General features: G+C 39.7%; 1 protein-coding gene across 1 annotated transcript in view; it reads right to left on the reverse strand.

Moving 5' to 3' along the window:
* Window positions 1-21,660, reverse strand: part of csgalnact1a (chondroitin sulfate N-acetylgalactosaminyltransferase 1a) — a 38,495-nt gene extending 16,835 nt beyond the window's left edge. Inside the window, exons 1-4 of the mRNA XM_042509546.2 lie at window positions 21,463-21,660; window positions 7,156-8,425; window positions 2,201-2,417; window positions 125-226 (exon numbers count right to left, since the gene is read on the reverse strand). Of these exons, the coding sequence (XP_042365480.1) occupies window positions 125-226; window positions 2,201-2,417; window positions 7,156-7,972 (1,136 nt within the window). The 5' untranslated portion in view covers window positions 7,973-8,425; window positions 21,463-21,660. The remainder of the gene's footprint in view (window positions 1-124; window positions 227-2,200; window positions 2,418-7,155; window positions 8,426-21,462) is intronic.
* Between the last annotated feature and the right edge of the window lie 532 nt (window positions 21,661-22,192).

The raw sequence follows: 22,192 nt of genomic DNA on the forward strand, positions 1-22,192 counted from the left end.
TGTTTTTACAGCAGCTGCTTCTGAGAGCATGACTGCGGCAGCACTCATTTTCATTACATAAATTGCCTTCCATATTCTGGCCCTCTGACTCAAAGATCTGATCTTGGCTGTGCTTTCAACCCACCTGGATGTGTTCTCCAGAGTGCTGCGGACTTCGCTCATCTGCTCTTTCCCAAAATACACCACTGTCAGATGGACCCGACCGTCCTGACGCACACAGACTTCCCTGTACATACACACAGAGAGACACACATACACACACACACGCACAGGAAGGGACATTATGGATGAAAGTGTACTCAAACAGAGCAGGAAGGAAGATTAAATGAGGGGTTTTAAAAAGAAGTCCTTGGTTTAGAGGTCTTGAAATGATTAGTCCAACAACAACTCGGATAATTGATGGCTTGAATCACTCACCAAGAAAAAAATATCAAGCATTTGCTAGTTTCAGCCTCTAAAATGTGATGATTTACTGCTATTCTCTGTTTTACATCACTGAAAATTAAGTTAGTAGGAACAAAACCTGCATTGAAAAGACAACACTTTTGAATATTGTTCTTGTTTCAATAATTCCAAACTAAAGGATTAATTATTTAATCAAAAAAGTAACAGACAATTTAATTGCTAATGAAGACAATCTTCACTCTCAGCTATGATACTCACTCTCCTCATTCTGACACTACATGAAAGCACAGAGGAGAGATTGTACATGAGTGAAAGAGAGACCAGGTGGTAGATGCCTGCAGGCACTTTGATGGAGAAATGTCAAATATATCACGCATATGCTGAAGATAATTCACCTCGTCTGCCACAGCACACACACATTAGAGTTTCTCCCCAGAAGCACATGGGGAGAAATGTCTCCTAAAACGCAACTAGGTAAACACAAAATGCTTAAAAATGACTAATTATAAGCAGAGGATACTGAGTAGTCATAAATAATGAGGTTTTTACTGTCATTATACACTCTGTTTTGTTAAAGGCTCTCTCTAAATGCCGGCATTATTAGAAGTAAATAGACTTTTTTTTTAGGATCTGATGAGGCATTCTTCATTTTGTCACTGGGACCACAAAATAGAAACGAAAACGTTATATTTTCTTTATGAACACCAGAGTGCCCATCTGCATTTTTTTTCAGCTTGTTTGTGTGAATTCATCATTTTATCTCCATATTTTGCACTTGGGAAATATATCACAGGGCCTCATAAACACTGCTATTTTCCATTCTAACTGTGAATAAAGAATATTTGATAAATGCGCAGTTACTCACTGTTATCGCCTCCTAAACACACACACACAGTTTCTCCTGGTACACCTTTAATATGGATGAGGGTAAAGTGTTTGCTCAGCGACTCACCCAGTCTTTCAAGTAAGTACACTTCTTGCCATGCTGTATATCAACTGCTGCTGGTCTGCCCAGGGGGGCATTTTAATGGGCTGCAACACTGCTACTAAGCAGGATTTACCATGTAAAAAGAGCTGTGATAAGCAGCAGCAGCTGCCCAATAAATCACAGACATTAAGGAGGATGTTTCCTGAACTGATGGTGATGGACTGCAGAGCTGAGACAAGCTCACTTTGCTGATTTTCTTTATCAAAAATCCTTCATGGTTTGGATCACATACTAGCCTGGATCTATTTGTATTATAATGTGGTTTATTTGAGATGCTTATTAAATCTGTACATTAAATTTTTATAAGTATGAAATTACATTTCCTGTGGTCATGTGGTAACTGATAAAAACTGAGCTGGGATTTTCGTTCATCCTTTCGTCTGAATCGTTTAAACCTCTTAGATTTGTTTACATTCTTTTTATGCCCACCAGCACCAAAATAAATTAACTGATAACGCCGCATTGGCAGTTTCAAAATATTAATTACATGTTCTTTAAAAAAAAAAAAGAAGAAAAAAGAAAAACAGCTTCTCTGATGTTAATTTTCTTTCCTCTAATCTCGCCTACCTCTTGTCGCTGTCTGCCTGATCCCCAATTAAAATGTGAAATGGGAATTGAAACTGGGTTTGAATAACAGAGTATCACATTTTCCTGAATTAGTTACGTGTGACACAACAAACCGTCTTGAATAATTCATTGTGGTGCTTCTGTTTATGTCACTTTGTTTGTGTGACTTTGCAATAAACTGCTGGAAACAGGATAAGGAATTCAAATATGTGAGAAAAGATTTCAATCACTGAGTCTCACCTGAAGTTGTGCATAAAGTGTTTGAACTTGTCTGTGCGTTTGGACAGTGGGACGATGATGTTGATCGGAACGCTGGCAGTGTCCACCCTCTCGTTTTTCACCTTCATCAGCGGTCCAAAGGGACGGAAGAGGACCAGGCGTCTGAATTCATTAGTCGACTCCCCTCTGAAGGTCAGCTCGTACAGCGTCCCTTTGTCCTTCTCTGTGCGGGTGATACCTGATGAGTGAGACACAGAGACATGAACTCATGACCAAACAAACTGATACAGAGCCAGTGCATGTTTTTATGACAGTCAGTAGCTGTATTAATGTATTTTAGCAACATTGAGTATATAAGCATGTTTAAAAGAATATGCTTATTCCATTATTTCTGATATAATTCATGCTACGCTCATATCTGAGCGTGGAATCAATCTTTTCATCTGATGCCCTGCAAGTAAGAGCAATTCACAAAATGCTGAAGTATTCCTTTAAATTTTGCAGCTTTAATTAAACAACTATGATAAACTGAACTTCTAGTAACTTTGGGAAAATATTATATTGTATATTAAAGTTACAGTTCACCCCAAAATCAAAAATACTATATAATATTTTTCTCTTACCTGCTCATCAGTCTAGATTGTTTTGGTGTGAGTTGCCAGATATCGGAAATATCAGCTGTAGAGGTGTCTACCCTCTCTCCAAAATAAAGGAAATAGCTGGCACTCGGCTTGTGGTGCTCAAAGCACCAAAAAATACATTTGAGAAACGCAACAGCAATGACTTCTTCCAGAAATTATGACAGGTTACACAATATAATCCACAGACCCTGTTGTGAGCAGTTTAATGTAGGAACTATTTTCTTTCCACAGAACTGCACCTGTCGACCGTGTCACCCTGCAGAAGGAAGCGTGCATCTACTGCTAGCTCTCCTAGCACCACTGAGCTAGCTATATTAATGAGAAGGGCAGCATTAATGTTAAAATGTGGCGCCTTCACAAGCCTCTCGTCCATGAGTGGATGCATGTTTCCTGCTGCATGTTGAGACAGTTAGTGAGTGTAGTTTGGTATCCAGAAAACTGTTATTCCATGAAACTGTTCACAACAGGGTCTTTTTATTATCTTTAGTAACTGGCTCATGATTTCTAGAAAGAGACATTGTTGATGAGTTTTTTTTTGGCACTTGCCATCTTGTTCCTTATTTGAGAGAAAGCAGACATCTCTACGACCGATATCTCCAACAGCTGTCAACTCGCACCAAAACAATCTAAACTGATGAATAGCACTACAGGAAAGAGGAACAATATGTAGTGATGATTTTGTTGTGAACTGTCCCTTTTACATTCACTTACATACCAACATATTAACCAGTATGAATACAGTATGAATGCTGGATAAAATGTAAGTGTAACCCAGTGCAAAAACAATCTTTGTTTGTCCATAGTGAATTATAATGCCAGATTTTAGTTTCTGTGCATGTACGTAGCTCCTCTGTGTCGTTCTTTGTCGCAGTGATTTTGTTATCCTTTTTTTCTCCAGGGTGCGGCTTTTGTTTAAATCCCCTGAGAATTTCTGTGTTCCTAAAAGCCACAGATTGTGTTTTTCCAGTTATTTTTTAACATCCAATCTTAAAAAAATATCTGCAAAATAAACATCTTTTTTTCAGGGAACATCATTTTTAGCATCAGCTCGTGAAAGACTGATACTGTTTGTATATGTGGGGAGAGGAAGAGGTCATTCAAGGCAACTGGAGACATTGTCCATGCACTTTTCTGCAGCTGGGCAAAGAGCCGTGACTGTGCATACACATGTAACACACACATGCATGACACACAAGAAAAGTGAGAGGCTATTCTGGTCATCCAGACCAATTTTCTTGTTGCAGGCTTTACGTCAACTTGCTCCTCCAGAGAGAAGTTGTTTTTCAATTACTCTGCTATTACAAGGATTATTACTTGCAAATGGACCTACTGAGGTCTGTGGGGGTGGAGAGAAAATGGGAAATGGAGTACAGAAAGTGAGAAGTAAGACCAGAGGGAAGAGAAACGGGGAGGGAGAAAGAGGAAGAAAACACAGCACTGGAAATAGACATCAGAGAGTGCTTGGATGACAAAAAAAGAGCAGACAGATAGAAATAAAGAAGAAAGTGAAGTGCAAGTCAGAAAACGAAGATAGAGAACAGAAATTTGTCTGTAAGCAACCACTTATAGTCTGATAGCAGTTTGAATTAAGGCCTTCCTGTTAAGTTGGCCAGCTTCCTGTGAGGACACGATAAGCTTTCATATAGTAAATAGCCTGAACAATTTAGAATAAATGCCTCCTCTTCCTGTTCCTGTCTTTCTGTCTCAGTATACTTTTCTGTCCCTTTTTAGGACAGAACCCAGTTGCTGGCGAGTTCATTTTGCATACCTCCTCTGTTTGTGTGCAGTTTCAGCTCACTAGCTTGCCAATGCTGCCCTGAGAGCTCCCCGAAGATGCTTTTGTCAGTCTGGACATCTAGACTGCCTTTCACTTGTCTGGCTTGCAGGTTGGATAAATTGCTGCTTGTTCAAGATTTGATCAAAATCGATGTCCGAGTCCATTAAAGGGCATTAAGTGCAAAAAAAAAATATGAGCAGAAGGGAGTCGCTATTTCATTAAAAGCTAGCTGCACTCTCCTGCTGTCTTCTTGAGGAATAGTGGAGGCTGTTTACACACAGATATGCGCAAATGTATGCACATCTATTAAAATCACTGTCGCATAAACAAGCACTTAGATGAAGCAGGACCACACACAAGCTCTATATACGCGAGTGACCTATGGCTCATTTCCTACGCACCAGGTGCCCCTATTGCTCACTTTAAAACCTCTACCCACTCACACACTGTGCATGGTGACCTTCACAGAGTGCACACACACACACACACACACACACACACACACACACACACACACACACACACACACAGAGCAGACTACCACATTTGAAGAGATGCTCCACTGTGAATGAGCAGCATCTGAGTTCATTTCCTGAGGTTGTGATCAGAGCTGAGCAGAACAAATTAGGAGGATATCCTGGCTTCACTCGTATACAAACACACTCACATTTTTCTGACCTTCCAGGGATTCATGTATAAAAAAGAGATCAAAGCAACTCAGACATAGAGGAAGAAAGCAGATTATAGTGATTAGATGTAGAAAAAATCGGCAACCCTGTCGACAGGAAATTACATTTATATAGTACTAATCTGTTTTTCCAGTTAGGTGGTGGGGACAAATATTACCTTATTGTCTACAAGGCAGACAAATAGTGAGGTTTACTCTAAGCAATGCAAAGTACAACATATACATCAGTGTTTTCAACAATGTACTCTGAGGCATTTTGTTATGGTTAATATTTTAGGATACATTCATGAGTCAACAGCAATCCGGTTAGGAAAAGATCAGGGTTTCAGTTAAATGTTAATAAACATGTTCCTCATGCTTCAATTTACCATGAACATTTTGTAATAAAGGACTACTTCACCCGCCAAATGACATTTGTAAATCAATTACTCCTATGTTACACTGAATTTGTGAAGAAAACGTTTTTGGCACATGCCTTCATGGTTAATGAAGATTTCAGACGGAGAAAATTGATGATAAAATGGATTAAATGGAGTCTGTATATATATCGATATATCTGTTTACAATCTCTTAAACAACTCGTGCAGTGTAACCCAAGTCTCATTTATCCAGTCGTATGCTCAGTGCTTCCCAAACAAATGCATTTTCTATAAAACCTCACTATTTAAAACGATTCTGCATACGAAGAATGAGCTATAGACTGTATGAATAATGAACACAGCATACACTGACATAACCCACTGGTTTTTGGACACCTGTTTTAAAGTCTCCAGTTCTGCATTTTGTCTGTTGCCATCTTGTTTTTCTCAAGCCAAAAGTGACCATATTTGAATGAGAGGGTGAAGCTTTGAGCGGTGGATCTGACTCAAAGACTGTAGTGACAACTCGCAGACAGCCCTGCCCTGAAATATATGTACCTTAAAGCATTAATAAACTGATCATAGAAGAGTTATATAAACATTCACCCTCCATACAGTTGTCATGAATCCTGAAATTAGCTATAGAAATAAAAACTGTTTTGTTGGACCAGACTGTAAACATGTTTATTTCTGCTGTAAAGTTGGACATTTTAACAAAAGGGAATGGGGATTGACTCGCTTTTGGAGCCAGCCTCAAGTGGCCATTCAAGGAACTGCAGTTTTTGGTATGTCACGTCATTTGGTATTTCCAGTCTTTATGTTTTAAATTCTCCTTGTGCATTATATTGAGTTCATTTCAAATGCACATCCTTACCCAGGTGCAGTCGTGAGACTGTTTATGCGTTTGTGTTTTGAATAATAAGGTTTTAGCGAAAATGCATGTGTGAGCATACTGAGCATACGATTGGATAAATGAGACTTGGATTATTCTGCACAATTGTGCACTTTTGGATTCTTCGTTCATCGTATCAAATCGGGATGTGATACATACTATTTTCTTCACGAGTTCAACATAACATAGGGTGAATAACTGATAGAAAAAATTATCATTTTGGTTAGTTTAGGGAAAAATTGTGGTTTGAGGTAAATGTAATGGACATGGGCCTCATGTTTCAAGTTATCTTTCAAGTTATTTTTTATGCATTAAATCTGACAATAATATTTCCTTTTAATCTTAAGAAACATAACCATATAATAAGATTAACAATGCAGTCGTGAGGTAATGCTGCATTGCAAGATGGATGGAAACAAACAATTCTGTCATTAAAAATTATGCCGAACATCAACATTTTGCAACTTGAGTGATGTATTAATTAACATTTCCTCCATGTATAAACAAAAAACGTTATCTAGACAGTATAATATTTCCTTCAAAACATATGTAATGTTGCATTTAGCTGCACATAAACATAATTTCCTGGAGCAAGTGTTGATATTTGATGTTTTCTTACCTTCTATGAAGTCAGACGGTGTGTACACTTTGCTTGTTTGAGTGTTTTCCACTGCACTCCTGCTGTCTTGCTGGGATGATGGCATGTTGAGGCTGTGCAGGGCCGTCTCCAGCACCTCCCCCAGCGCCTCCCTCTTGTCCTTCCTCACAGGCTTCTCCTCGGGGTGACGTGTCAGCCCCATCTCTAGCTGGTACACCCTCTGCAGGGTGAAACTCTCAAAGGGCACCACAGCGTACTCACTGGGCAGCCTGGTGCCTGCGGTCACCTCGGCCTTAGACAGCTGGCTCCGCAGGAACTCCTGGAGGTCCGTCTGCTGACTCTTGGCACCCTGAGCCTCCCCAAGACCACCACCTTGGGAGCCAACCCCAGCTTCCTGTCCCTCAGCTGGTCCCCCAGCAGCTCTCTTCAGGCTCTCCTGCACTCCTTTCAGCTGCTGACTTCGCTCCTGCAAAGCCTCCTTGAGCTGAGCTATCTGCTTCTTTAAGGAGGAGATGTGGAGGCGATGCTGCTCCTCTCGCTCTTGAAGGAGCACCTGATAAGATTGAACACCTGGGGGTCCACCGCTTTGAGGAGCTCCACCTCGGGCTCCTCCTGTTCCACCCCCTCCTGTTCCAATCCCTGGCCCTGTGCCCCCAAGGCTGGGGTGGTTGGGTCCAGCGCGAGGGAGAGCATGGCTCAGCGGAGGGTCGTCAGAGTGCGGCGGACTGCAGGTCATCACATAGAGGAGTGACAAGGAGCAGCAGAGAAGTACCAGCACGCCTCCAACACGGGAGACCCAAGCTAGCAGCCCACGCCGCAACATCGCTGCAAGTAGCATCAAAGCTCACTCCTCTGAGTTAAACATCCACACACAGACAGAAATATCATGTAACCTCACACACTCCAGCCACGATGATAAGAGTCCATTTGTGATTGTGTTCCATCACCCAGTGAGGAGGCGGGCTACTTATCAGTATGAGGTCACTTCATGTGAATTAGGTCATTGCCTCTCCACGGCCTGAGATTGTAACTTGTTTTGTCATTGGCAAAGTGAATGTATGAGAAAAAGCATTTTCTCCCTTTCTGTTGGTCCAATTAGCTCCATGGTCAGCAACATTGTTACATCATCTATCACTCATACGTGACTCATCTGTTTGCCAACTCCCACAGTCAGTCTGCAACGTCCTCTTCACATCAGCCCAGATGAAGCAGTGTGACGGGTGGAGCAAAAATGCTTTGCCTCATGAGAAAGTGAATCCTCGGTGGTGAGCAGTTTTCTCATGTTGTTTTCCTGACAGAAAGAAGAGAGAGGTTTGCCATCAGAGAAACAATTAATGTTGACATTTTGACCTCCATCCAATCCACATCACGTGTGTCAATTAAAAGTCTGAAACATGCCAGGCCACTTTGACGTGTTAGTTTAGGATGGCAACTACCTTGGCCAAACCAAGCATTCCTTCAGGACTGCAGCTTCTGGTAAGCAATGTTGTCACTGATGTGAGAGAATATGAGGCAGAGTGCGAGGGTGTGTGCTTTAAAGTGCACAAATGACAAGTGTGTTATTGTGAGTATGTGTTCAGTGAATACAGAGAAAAGAAACTGGGACATATCCATACATTCATCTATATATATATATATCTGCAGCGTATATATAGTAGGTGACTTAACGTGCCATACTGCCAGACTGCTTTCTGTTTATCTATTTATTTTTATTTAAACACAGCGTCTCTTGAGACACATTATCTCTCCTGCAATTACATCCTTGCTCATTGAAAATCCATTACACTCACCATGAAGCGGATATTTGTATGTGATCTTTGAGTGGCTGATACAAATCAGTTGCACCCATCCTGGGCAGATCTTTTTTAGCTTCAGACACAGCAATGCTAGCTGTTTCCCCTTATCGCCAGTCTTTATAAAATGCTAACGTAACCGACCTCTGGCTGTTAACTTTTATTTAATGGACAGATATGAGAGTAGTAAAATTCTGTCCTCCTTAATCTGTCCTCCTTAACCTCCTTAAACATTTCTGCTTGTTTGTTTAATTTGTACAAAAAAAAAGACCCATGCTAGCTGCTTAGCCCTATTTCCAGTTTTTATGCTAAGCTAAGCTAACAAGCTCCTAGAGCTAACTTTTTATTTAATGGACATATATAAGAGTGACACAATTTTTTAATCTTACTCTCAGCCAAAATGCAAATAAGTGCATTTCCCAAATTGTTGAACTATTTCTTTAAATATAAAACTACAGCCGTGTGTGTTAGCATAGCTTAGCATGAAACAGGAAACAGGGGTGAACAGTTAGACTGGCACTGTCCAAAAGTAACAAAACACACTGTCAAACACCTCTTAAGCTCACAAATCAATGTTATATCTTGTTTATTTAATTAGTTCTCTACTGAGAAAATTTACATGATTGCCTTCTGAAGTCCAAACAACTTGGAAGGGCAACAAAAATTTTGGTACACTAGTGACGTCATATTAAGCAGAAACATGGCAGACAAAAGTAAATGTTTGGTTTGTGTTAAGAAACTTATTTTATTCAATTATTGCATTTTTTTCCTCATGCTTAATTTGCAATATAGTATAGTAGGTTGTAACTGTTAGATGATGTGCAGGTAGAATGACCTAGATTAGTCATAAAAGTTATTTATTAGCAATAACCTTGATAAAAAGAAAGGTAAAGTAACACTTTAGTGGTTTTAAGTGATGCACTTGTACATCAACAAGTCTGGGACAAAAATTGCTTTGTAATATCAGACTGTTTAAACAAACATGGATAACAAAATGAATCTTCTCTGGGACATTAAATGCTCTGAGCAATAAAATATGATACGTCTTCTTTGCAGCTCCCGTGCTGTTTCCACATTATGACTTAAAAGCTCATAAACACACTTAAATCCGAAGAACGACTTCCCAACTTGGGAAATGAAACCATCCAAGAAACATGAGATGCAGCATAAGATGTGAAACTGGAACGATCTTCTTATCCAACGATTGGCAGGAAAGCAAATAAACTTATTTCCCACATGATCTGTCTATCTCTTTAAGGGAACAAGAAACAAAAATATTTTTGATTTACTGCCTTATGTTTTTCTTTTCTTTTCTTTTCTTTTGCCTTTATGTTGCGAAATACTATAATTGCTTTAGGTCTCTAAAAATCCTTCAAATGAGTCAATTCAAGATGAAAAAAATTGTAGAAATATTTAAAGGTGGAGAAGAGAAGATGTTTAGAGACCTAAAGCCAAAAAGATGACTGTGATGTGATCATCACAGTCACAGCAAGAAATAAAATATAAGATAGTAATATCTACCAGCAGTACAGAAAGAGAGAGTGACACTATGGATAGATGTTAGATGTTTGAATGTGAGTCTTGAGTATGCATATACACTACAGCATATGTATTTGTGGGGAGGTGTTTCAGTGTTTGAGTTACAGTACATATCTGTAAATGTATCTCTGTGTATCAGTCTCAGTCTTGCTTGACTCGCCACACAGTCAGCTCTTTGACAGGGCTGCCTGAAGCCGAGCCTAATGAAAGGATTAGTATGTGGCAGGAGTGAATACTGGACTGTGCTCTAACAGACGGCTGAATCAGGAGAGACAGGGCGTCTCTCCAGCAGGACCTCCACTGCCGAAAAATGTTTGAGGAGAAGTTTCTCGGGGAAAAGTGAGTGATTGAGAGCTGGAGGGCAAAATATGGCTGCTGTGATGGCGAATCATCCTCTCAGTTCGAAGAAAATCCTTATGATGTCATTATATACGACCATAAATATGGCATCACTTTAATGACGCGGTGGCAGTTTAATCACTTTCTTTGGTTCACAAGCAGCTCTCATTTGTCTTGTATCCATATGATCACAAGCTGGGAACGTTTAAATAATTACATCACTTCTCCGGGGTGACTTTGACTTTCCTGGTGTCATGACTTCCTGTAACAAACTGCACTTTGGCACTGATGCCGGTGAACCACAAGCCATGCAAACAAATTAAAATGCGCACTTACTTCTGACATTGTGAAGGTCAAAATGTTATATTATGCAACAAATGCAATACTTGGAATTTTTTTTACTACAGCAAGCTTTGGGAGCTTGGGGAGTTGGGAGCGGAGCGACAAGCTTATCTTTGCACAATCATAGGAAAAAAATCACTTATAGTTCTGAATTCTAAAATAACTGATGACAGAAGGAATTTAACACATTTTTCTTCATGTATCTTTATACCATGATGTCTCAGGGCAGGACAGGGCGGTAGGAAGTAGGAGAGGGCTATTGGCTCCCTTATTTAAAGCCCCTGGCCCACATCGTTTTGAGTGGCGAATCGCTTTATTGTGACTGGAGTGATCGCAGCAGAAGATGGTTTCTAGTTTCTATTATCAATTAATTTGTTGCTTATTTTTCTGATGAATCATTTTGTCTGTAAAATGTCAGAAAATAGTGAAAAATGCCTGTCACAAGTTGCCTCGGCGTGATGGTTTCAAATTGCTGTTTTTGCCAGACAAAAAGCAATAGTCACCCAAGAATATTCAATTTACAACAAAATAAAAAATACAAAACACAACAGATATTCAGCAAATCCACACATTTAAGAAGCAGTGAGTGTCTTGTTTGATAAAACAAGGTATTGACAAAAGGTGATTAGTTAGCTTAGCACAGTAAATACTGGAAAAACAAGGGAAAACATTCTAGCCTGGCTCTGTCAAAAGCTAAAATAATCCACCTCCCACCACCAAAAGCTTCCTATAACACTTTAAATCTGAGTTGTTCAATGTGCACAAAGACAAATAAAGGTATTTCCCAAAACAATGAACTGTTCCTTTAAATAATTGAGTTATTATTGCTGTAGATGTATATGCTGTTGATAAAGTGATAAATAGCTGATAAATGTAAAACCCATAAAACGCCCTTGTCACACACTGAAACAACAGTGAAGCATATCCTTGTTTGTCAGCTCAGTATTTCTCCCTCTGACGGTGGTGAGACGTGTTACTTTTAGAAACAATTGCCAAATGTATCACAAAGACAATAGAAGTACAGATCCTCTGCGGCGAGGCAGTCAATGCCTGCTGTTAAAACGACCAGAGAAAGATTCATCACTGGAGAGCTGCTGGTGTGACTGAGATTTACGAGCAGAGAGTCACAGTCAACCGCTGAGTCTCACCGGGAATGAATGAGTTGATTCAGTCCTGGATATTTGACTCCCCGTGGGGAAAGGCACGGCTGCAACACAGGAACACCGGCAGCTAAATAATCACGTTTGATTTTATTGGTGGTGTGATGTGGAAACAGGCGTCTGTAATTTCCTGATTTGTGTTACCCTACTTGCGCTTATGCTTATTTTCACTGAAAGAATGTGTTTGATATGTGATGTTTATATTTCAATTAGACACTGTGGAGAAAATATTATCATATTAGAAATTATTAAGAAATAATTAGAAACACAATTTTGGTCTGGAGTGAAATATCTCAAGAGCTGTTAGATGGCTTGCCATGAAATATGGTGCATAAATTTGTCTTTCCCAGACAAGGTCCCCCAACTTTTCCCAGAGTGTCATCGTGAGGTTCACATTTGTGGTTTTGAGTGGAATGTCTCGATAATTTTTGGATATACTGCCAAGACATTTTGTACAGAGATTCATGTCACCCTTAGGATTCAGTTTAATTACACTGATGACCTGACCTGACTATTTATAAAAGTTAAATAGTCCAGTGCTGACCAAAGTTTATGACTAAATATTGGCAAAAGTTCTGACATTTCAATCATGCCTAGCTGTAGTAGTTTGTGTTTAAATTAGCAAATGTTCACATGCATGGTGAACATGGTAAACATCAGCATGATAGCACTGTCATTGTGTACGTGATAGCATGCTGATGTTAACATTTAACTCCACTGCAAAGCAAAGCACCACTATGTTGAAGTACAGCCCATATATTTATAATAAGATTTGCCTATTCAGTCCAATGGAAGTGCCTGCCTGGTGCAAATTTGCATTTCCTAAGATAGCGAAGGAATGACCGTCCCTACTCTCTGTCTGACTGGATAGTGCTTGTTGCCTTGTTGGTTGGACTGGTTAGATTTAGGAAAGAGGAGTGGGATGGTTAGGGTTAGAGTAACATTGTCAGGGTAAGCCAGTCAGAGGCAGAGTAAAGCAGAGTAAGGTGGCCACTTCCTTCACTATACTAGTAAACGTTAAGTTTCCAGATTCTGAGTTTACTTGCTGGTTGTGCTGCTTACTGAATATGCTTTCACACTGTTATGACATCATGATTTTTTTTTCTTTTCATGACTTTTACAAATATAAAACCTCCTTGGATCAAAAATTCATAGTAGAAAGAATGATAACTGACCTTGTTTTCAGTGTCGTACTGACAGTTTTACAGACGTCTCTTTTACAGTGGAAGTCTAAAATGCTTTTTGGGCCTCCAGGGATTTTTTCAGTGCAATACTGCAAGTGGCCAGCGGAAAAAATTTCAAGCGGGCCTGAGCTGCCTTCCCAAGGGCCTGGCACAAAATTACAAATGAACAGCGTGACGGCATGCTCTTAGTCTTGTTAACACTGTGGAGCAGTTTCCTTGTGACAGTTTCCTATTTTAATTACAACTTATTTTTTGGATACACAAACTTTGAGATACTTGAGCTTCAAACAAACACACAAACCCAACCCAAACTCAGAGGAAATGACATCATCTGAATGTGTGACCTTACCACAACACCCTGCCCCGATTTCACCCAATATTATGCTTATTTCTTTGTGTTCTATCACTGCATTAGATTTTATCAGCAAAGACACATAAAAAATTTAACACTTCCTGTTTTTTTCTCTGTGCAACTCTAATTCAACGTGTGACAGATCAAAACACCAATCAACACAACAATTTCCTGGTGTTTGTTTTAACCTTTACTGTTACGACACGTCCTCTGACAAAGATCTCACAGAACTGCATCTGCCGAAATCCTCTTTGCATAACAGAAGTAATAAATCCACATACAACGCAAACGCTGTCAGGCTTGTTTACCAACAGAGAAACAAGGCAGAGGATACATTTCCTCCACTTCCCGAGATGACATAACTGATAAATGTGTTTTCCCCCGCACCACGTATTTCATTCTCCCTGCTAGGAATAGAAACTGAGATGCAGGGACGAGAGTCGGAGAGGGTCAGAGGCAGAGAGATGAAATAAATGATCAGGCTGTCATAAAGGAGAGGAAAAAGAGAGAGGACAAAGAGAATGATTTAGTATTTGGTGGCCGGAGATGTTTCCAAAACAGAGCTCTGCAGCATCTGGTTCAGCCTCGGAAATCACTTCCTCCCCTCCTGCTGCAGCTTCCTGCCCACGGGGCATTCGTGTGTGTGTGCTTCAATTAGTGTGTATCTATGTGGGGATATGTGCGTGTATGTGTTTCATTTGCAGCAAAAATATTAGTGTTACCCTCTTAACACCCAACTCTGCCATGTTTATCTTTGTGAAATAAGGAGAAAAGGGGGTGTGAGAAAAGAGGAACTTCTGTCGGAAAACACAGATTTCTTCTCAGCCTTCTGTCTCGTTTCTGGTTGTCGGTCACACTCGTACAGCAGAAATCACACTCAGGTGAGAGGTTATCTGTGTGTGTGTGCCCGTCTCTGTACTACAGCCTACACAGGTCAACCTTTAAATGTCTGAGGCATTTGAGAAGCAACCTTGTGACCCTCTCATCGTGATAAATGTTGCCTTTCAGCCCCGCTGTCAGATTTAAAGAGCCCTATTCTCTTTGCGCTCTGCTGGTATTTAATATATTCAAAATATAAAGAATAATGTATGTACTGAGACCTTACAGTGGAATGTGTTCTCTTCAAAGGCAGACACACTTTGCAGAAGCATTAATTGAGTGTGTGTGTTTGAGTGTGCGTGTGGAGAAATTGCAGGAAAGAGAGAAAACAGACCACAACACCAGAAACCACACAGATTATATTGTATATCTGCTTCAAAGGATCTTATCAGTGTGCCTGCACATTTAAGCTCTTCAACCGAAAATTTGCTGATCATTTTCATTTTTTCAAAGAGTTGTTTTTACAAAGTATCTTTTCTGGAAACCTCTGTTCTCCATTAACTTCTGCAAAGGTATAAAAATCTATTAGCAGGCTCGTGAAACTTTCTTGAGTTATGTCATCCATCACAGGGAACATCCAATCTGCATTAGGTTGTGCCTAAGTTGCACAATCATTGCGAAATTTAATCAGTTTAAAGGGGAACTCCATTGATTTACTGCTGCACTTGAGAGAGAAATATTAAAAATAAGAATGCAGGATTTATATTTGTCCATACATCTATTAAAGGCATTTCCACTGCAAACCTCCTGCTCGCCACGATCTCTGCACAGCTAACAGCTTTCACAGAAAAATCCGAAAACACATGGTGTTGCCTCATATTAGAGAAGTATTTCACAGCTGTAAAAGATGACCAGACTGTAGAAAGACGCAAATACTTTTGACTTTGGTGCTAAATGACCAGAGAAAACAGAGAAAAAAGGAAAGTCGCTTTTGATCAACATATAGACAGCCTACAATTATCAGAATGCACTGCGCCGCACTGATAAACGTCCCCACAGGTGGGTGATGTATGGTGCGTTCCATTTGTACGGGAAAGTCTGAATTAACGAGTTCCTACTCAGTTGATTTGACTGATTACTGATCCAGTATGGCGGCCACTTCCTGTTCACAAACTCTTAAACACTGGTGAGATAAAGCGAAGTTTATCACAGTTCAGTGACACATACTACCCACATTATGATTATAAAGCTGACTGAAAATCAGCAAAGTATCCCTTAAAGGGGACTCCATATCACAATGAGAATAAAAGAAATAATTAAACCATGATTCGGGCTGATTGTGCGCTATAAATCTGTCTAATGTTGCTAGTAATAAGAGAAGTACGATGCTGAAACTACAAATCAGAACCTTCACAGCAGGCGTTTATGGCAGGGCTCTCATTAACCCCTTGGTTAACGAGTGTCAGCTATTGTATGATTTAAAATATCCTCACCATAAGCTCCAAAAACACTAAATCTTCCAACTAAAGCAGCTCTTTGTTAGACTATCCCTGACTGATAAATGCTCCAGGTCTTTCAGACTCAGTCTGAAAGACCCCCCCCAGATTTTAACAGACAGGCTTTTTGTTTTAAATGTGTCGTCTTAAAATCCACGCTGCGATAACCCCACTGATGACATCGTCACAGTCAGACATGAGACAACTGTTTCCACCGGCTGAGAAGCACTCGACTGTGGCATGTAAACTAATCTCGATGTGCAAAATGAAAGGAGTTCCCCTTTAAGAGTTGACTGATTTGAACAGTCTGTATGTTACGTCACAAATGACACGACTAAAACAAGATTCAAGACACAGCGAGGGGATTTTCATATTGTACAGAAATGAACGGAAACTGCTGCTGATGGAAGATGATGCGTAACCCTATGAAACTTCAAGTGACATCACTTTCCTTTTGCTGCTTTCAGATGCCTTTGCCGTGTATTTAAACCTTTAAACCCTGAGCGAATTTCTTTCAAAAACGGGGAAAAAAGGCAATGAGCAACTCAGTAAGAAATGTTCGACAAATTGCATAAAATTAGTAGATTTAGAAAATTATTTTTTAAAAATGTCTGGGGAAAAAAGAAAAAAAAGCTAGGGTAAAAATATATTTATAATTATCATAATTATATATTTAAATTACAAGATATAGGAGTAGACAGATTATCTGGCTGGCCAATAATTTGAGCCGATATTTGGCATTTTGACATTTCATTATTTTATTTTACTGATCCCCAATAAAAGTAATTAATTAAAAAGTGCAAAGAAAGTTTCAGCATGGGAGGAACTTTAACTTTATATAACCTCAGGGAGCTTTAATTCAAATTTTCATTTGACTTTATAAAAAAAAAAGTTACTGGCAACAGCTGTGTATGTTGAACATTTCAGTTTTGATTAAACATTTGTTAAAGGCATTTAAAGAAAGTTTTGTGTTGGAGTTTGTTATATTCCAAATTCTAAATATTGACAAAAAAGATTTTCATTTTTATTGTAAATGCATATTGGTTCCAAATAACGGTTATCATTCTCATTAACCATTAATAATCAGTATTGTATTGGCCCCAAGAAACCAATATCAGTCGACCCCTTACAAAATTATTATCGTTTTTAAGCACTTTTTCCAAGGTCATTTCTATGTTATTATGTTGTTTTTTTGTTTTTCTTTTACTAACTTTCAAGTTATTTTCTTGCACTTTTTTAATAATTTCTTGCTAATTTTGAGGTCATTTCCTGTTTTGTTGCCCATTGCTCTCCTCCCATGTTTTTGAGAGCAATCAGTCCAACTGGCTAAGGTTTCAAACCAAGTACATTCCATTTTTTTTAATTGCAGTGGTTTGCAAAGTGATTATCCGTTATGTGAAGGGCTAAATCATGCAAAACCACTGTCATCGTCCTTCAGACATTCCCTTCTCTTTACATTCTTTGTTTCTCATCCAATACTCAAACATGCACACATGTTTATATGAGAGTGCATGGGTGCATTAATCTTTCAAGCAACCCTCTCCTCCCATCCACATCCAACCCTCTCTAAGTAAGTGGTGTCTGCAATCATTACAAACAGCCTGATAAACCACAGAGCCGAGCGTGTTTCTGCTCCACACTGCCTGTCTGTGTCACTCTATCCTGCCTCCCAGCAGCCTCTGGTGGGTTGTGTATTTGTTACAGGTCAAGGATGTTAATGCGTTTATGTGCATGTTGGCCTCAGTGAATGTCAGCGCTCAGACAGCTCTGTCTGAACCTGCCCTGCGGCTATCTCACTGTAAAAATGAGGAATGTCCTCTAGGGAGAGAAGCGAGGAGAGGAGAGGAGAGGAGAGGAGAGGAGAGGAGAGGAGAGGAGAGGAGAGGAGAGGAGAGGAGATTAATTAAGATAAATTTAAAAATGAGTGGAGGATGGTGAGAGCTATGCCCACTGATTACTTGGGGGAACTATTAAGTGGGTAGATCAGATACATGGTGTGAGGGGAGAAAATGAAGAAGTCAGTATAAAGTGAGCATGTGGGAGGAGAAAGAGGGAGAGAGAGCGGAGAAAGGTTTCTTTGATGTCTCTTGTCCCCTCAGGTGATTCTCCCTCCCATTCATTAGGGGCCGGTTTCCCCGGAACCTTCCTGTCGACGTGCCATCTGGAGGGCCCTTAAAAAAAAACCACATTACACTCCTCTACTTCACTACAAGCGGTCCGTGTTAACATTCACCACCCACCCCTCCACCTCCCCTCTCTCCCCGTCTCTCTGTTGGTCCTCAAAGTGTTCCCATTTCTTCACAGTTAGGTTAGATGGTATCAGATGAAACTTTAATGGGCCCCATGGGGAAAATGGGTCATTGCAAGAGCCGAGAACGAACAGTAGCATAGACAGATAGAAAATCTCAAAAATCAGGTCAAATATCAGAATGTCAGATAAATCTCAGTCAATAAACTCTCAAAGACAGGAATTCTGATATAAAAAAACTCAAAAATATATTCATTTCTTAACACATTTCCCAGCTGGCACTGGCACTTTGCATATGTTTAGTTTTGTTCTTCGTACCTTCCGACTAAATGTCATCATTTTACATCAAGATGACGTTGGCATGAGACCTTTGAAGGACGTTGGATTTTGGTTAATTAACAGCCCTGAAGGGTTGAGCCTCTGGCTCACCTGGTAGAGTTTTAAACCCCATGTAGGCTGAAGTCTCAGGACTCTCTCACCAAATTAAAGTAATTTTTATGAAAGGAAATGTCCTTTTTCTGTTTATGCTTATAACCTGATGAAATTGCTTCAAAGTTAGATGATACCTTTGAATAATATTAGCATTAAGAAATCAAGTTTGAGTTACAGCTAAATTTTGGGCACCCTGGACATGACTAAATTACTAAACACCACACAACAAATTAGTATTGGTTTTTTGAATGCGTTTTTGATTAGAAGCCTTAAATGAGATCTGTGGTTGACACAAGCTTAAGAGACGTTCACGTTTTCTTCTATGACATAAAATAAATCAGTATATACCCCAATCACAAACCTTTAAGATTTGATATGTCTTAAAAAATACAGTTGCCAATAAGTGGCGAAATGAGACTACTTGTATGCCAACTGATAAGTAACAAAAAATAGCAATGGTACAGGGGTATCGGCTGTAAAATTCCAGTGTCTGTTTGTCTGTTATCATGAATATGAAAATGTGCTTAAGCATTTAAAAACAGAAGTGTCAGTCATCATTAACAGTTACTCTTATTTCTATCCAAAATGAGCACGAGGGAATACAAGCATTGATTTTAGTGCCTCTAGGAGTCAAGGAAAACCGATTGATTTCCTCCATAAACCAATAACACAAAAACAGCCACCACCCAATTCTACAATGTGCTATATACAGTCTGCCTGTGCAGAGAGGGGAAATTAGTGGGCACTCCCTCATTCAGTAAAACACAATAAAAAACCACAATGCAATTCTGATTGGGCTCAGCTCATCTCCGCATAATTATGGTGCAAAATAATAAATCTCAGTTTGTATAGTAGGATGCTCCCCGTGTCACATGCTTCACAGTTGCTGACAATGATTTTGCAAGTCGGACTGTATGAAAAGTTGACAACAGAGACAGCGGGTGAGCAAACAAATTGAGGTTGACATGGAATGAATGAAATCCAGTGTGTCTACAAATCACATCTTTTCATTTTCAGCCATTCACCTGCAACATTATAATTGCACATTGTAACCTTTGCAAAATTCTTGCCGCTGGTGCAACATTATGCAACGGAAATGTTGTGAAAGATGTTAACAAGTGTGAGCTAAGCTCAGTCAGGGCCAGAGCTCATTACTTCCTTCTTCTCCCTGGACAGTTAACCACCACACAGACATTATTACCAGGAAGAGCTGTGGCGTTTCTCAGCTGTGGCGTCTTTGCATGCAAAGGTGTACATCGTGTGGTTTTAGCAGTTAAAACAGGTAGGCAACACTGAACTAGCTCCTCCCTCTGCTGCTGATAATTTATACTGGTTTTAGTGAAACACACAGCCAGCCCTAGAGGCTATAAACCCTTCAGTGCCATTCATAAGCTCTCCATTCAATGTAATCGATTTTTATAAACCAGCATTATCTAACTGAGCGAGGGCAACTGTAATATCATCAGAGGTAATTTGTCAATACACTGCAGGGACGTTACATCAGCACCATTAAAATGTCCTGCAAGATTCCTGTTATCTGATCTGTGAAACATGAGAGTGCATGTGAGGTTTTGCACAGCAACACAAAGTGAGAACACACACTCCCAGACACACATGTAGGACAGACACATGTATTGAGCATCTAATAAAAGAGGGCAACTTTATCTTCCAGGCACAGTAAGCACATATATGTCATCAAGTATCACATCAATTTGTTTTCCAGCTAATCACTCCTATAGGGTAAAGGCACATGCAGTAATTTATCCTGCTGGTGTGTGTACACTCTCTAGAGTCTCTTCTCTGCTTGCTAAACAACCTCAAATCCTACATAATCTCCGGTTTCATTCTTCCAATATGAGAAAAACAACTCTGCCAGCTTGCAAACCAAATATTTCAGGGTGCTAGGTGCCTGTTAGTGAGTGCGCTAAGCAGGATTAGAACCATTTTCCTGATAAAACCTCCAGCTTGCTCAGTATGCTGCGTGCATATGTGTGTGTGTGTGTGTGTGTGTGTGTGTGTGTGTGTGTGTGTGTGAGAGAGAGAGAGAGACAGATGCAGAAGCATGCACTTTCACTGAGTGCATGTAATTTTATTATCTAGATCTACCCACCAGAAATGATTATGTGTTTTTTGTGTGTTTTGTTGTTGTTTTTTTGCCTGTTTTTTAAATCCTCCATGTGATTTTACTTTTAAGTGCCCTCATAACCCGACTGTCCTTGAACATACCCCCAAAAATGGACTGTTTCATTTATATTAAATCTATCAGAAAGTATGCATCCACTTAAATGATTAACAACAGCTTCCTCAGTGAAAACAAGCAAGCACTTACACGTACATTAAAGCCAGTTATACTCACAATTAGGCACATTTTTGTTTTCCCATAAAATGTATACATAAAGTGCATTATAGGAAAATATGACTTAATTACAACTGATAACTGCTCACGAAAAGTAGATGTCATAGCAAAGTTAAAGTTTACATTAAGCGGGATGAGAGTGATCAGCGCAAACTCACCACATGCTAACTATTAAGATTTTGTGATTGTTATTTCTTACATTATGGCTACCGGCAGGCTGTATCTGTAGTTTACAGTGTTAACGTGCACTCTCACCCGGACAACTAACCTCTCGCTCCTGCAGCAGTCTGTGCTTCAGTCCATCCTGCGTGGAGGTTTTGTTTTTGTCCCGGTACTGCGGTCCGGTCCCTGCAGCCCTCCACCGGTCTACAGCCGACACTTGCGGAGGGCAAGAGCGGGTGTGAGCGTTTGTACCGCCGAGGAGCGTGAAGACAACCGGACAGAGGCGGAGTAACACCGGAACTTGACGTGTGCCGCCTTCAAAATAAAAAAAAAGAAAAGAAAGATAAAATGTTAAAATATATATATATATCCCAAATTAAACACATTTTAATATCCTGACCAAGTCACACAGATATGTTTTGACCGTTTGTTTCATGTTTTAGGCATTTTAAAGGCTTAACATTGAAGTTTAAAGTTGAACAGGTTTTAAAGGCAGTAGAAATGCTAGCATTAGCTTAGCTGGGAAGCTAGCCTAGCGTCTCCAAAGCTCACCAGCTAATCAGGCTAAATAACATAATAGCATATACCTCGTTTGGTTTATCTGTGTTAAAATTCTTTTAAAAATCACAAAATCACCACCTGAGCGAGGCTAGCTGTTTCCCCGCACTTTCAGTCTTTGTATGACGCTATGCTAATTAGTTGCTGGCTTTCAGACTACACAACTATTTAAACCTTTAAACCCTGAGCAAATTAGCTTGATTTCTTTCAAAAACATGTATAAGCCACTTGTTCCAAAAATGTTCCACAAGGAAATGAGAGCATTTATAAATAATATT

This window comes from Plectropomus leopardus, chromosome 20 (genome assembly GCF_026936395.1).
Source record: "Plectropomus leopardus strain MGB_pleo_1.0 chromosome 20, ASM2693639v1, whole genome shotgun sequence".
Taxonomy (NCBI): Eukaryota; Metazoa; Chordata; class Actinopteri; order Perciformes; family Serranidae; genus Plectropomus; species Plectropomus leopardus.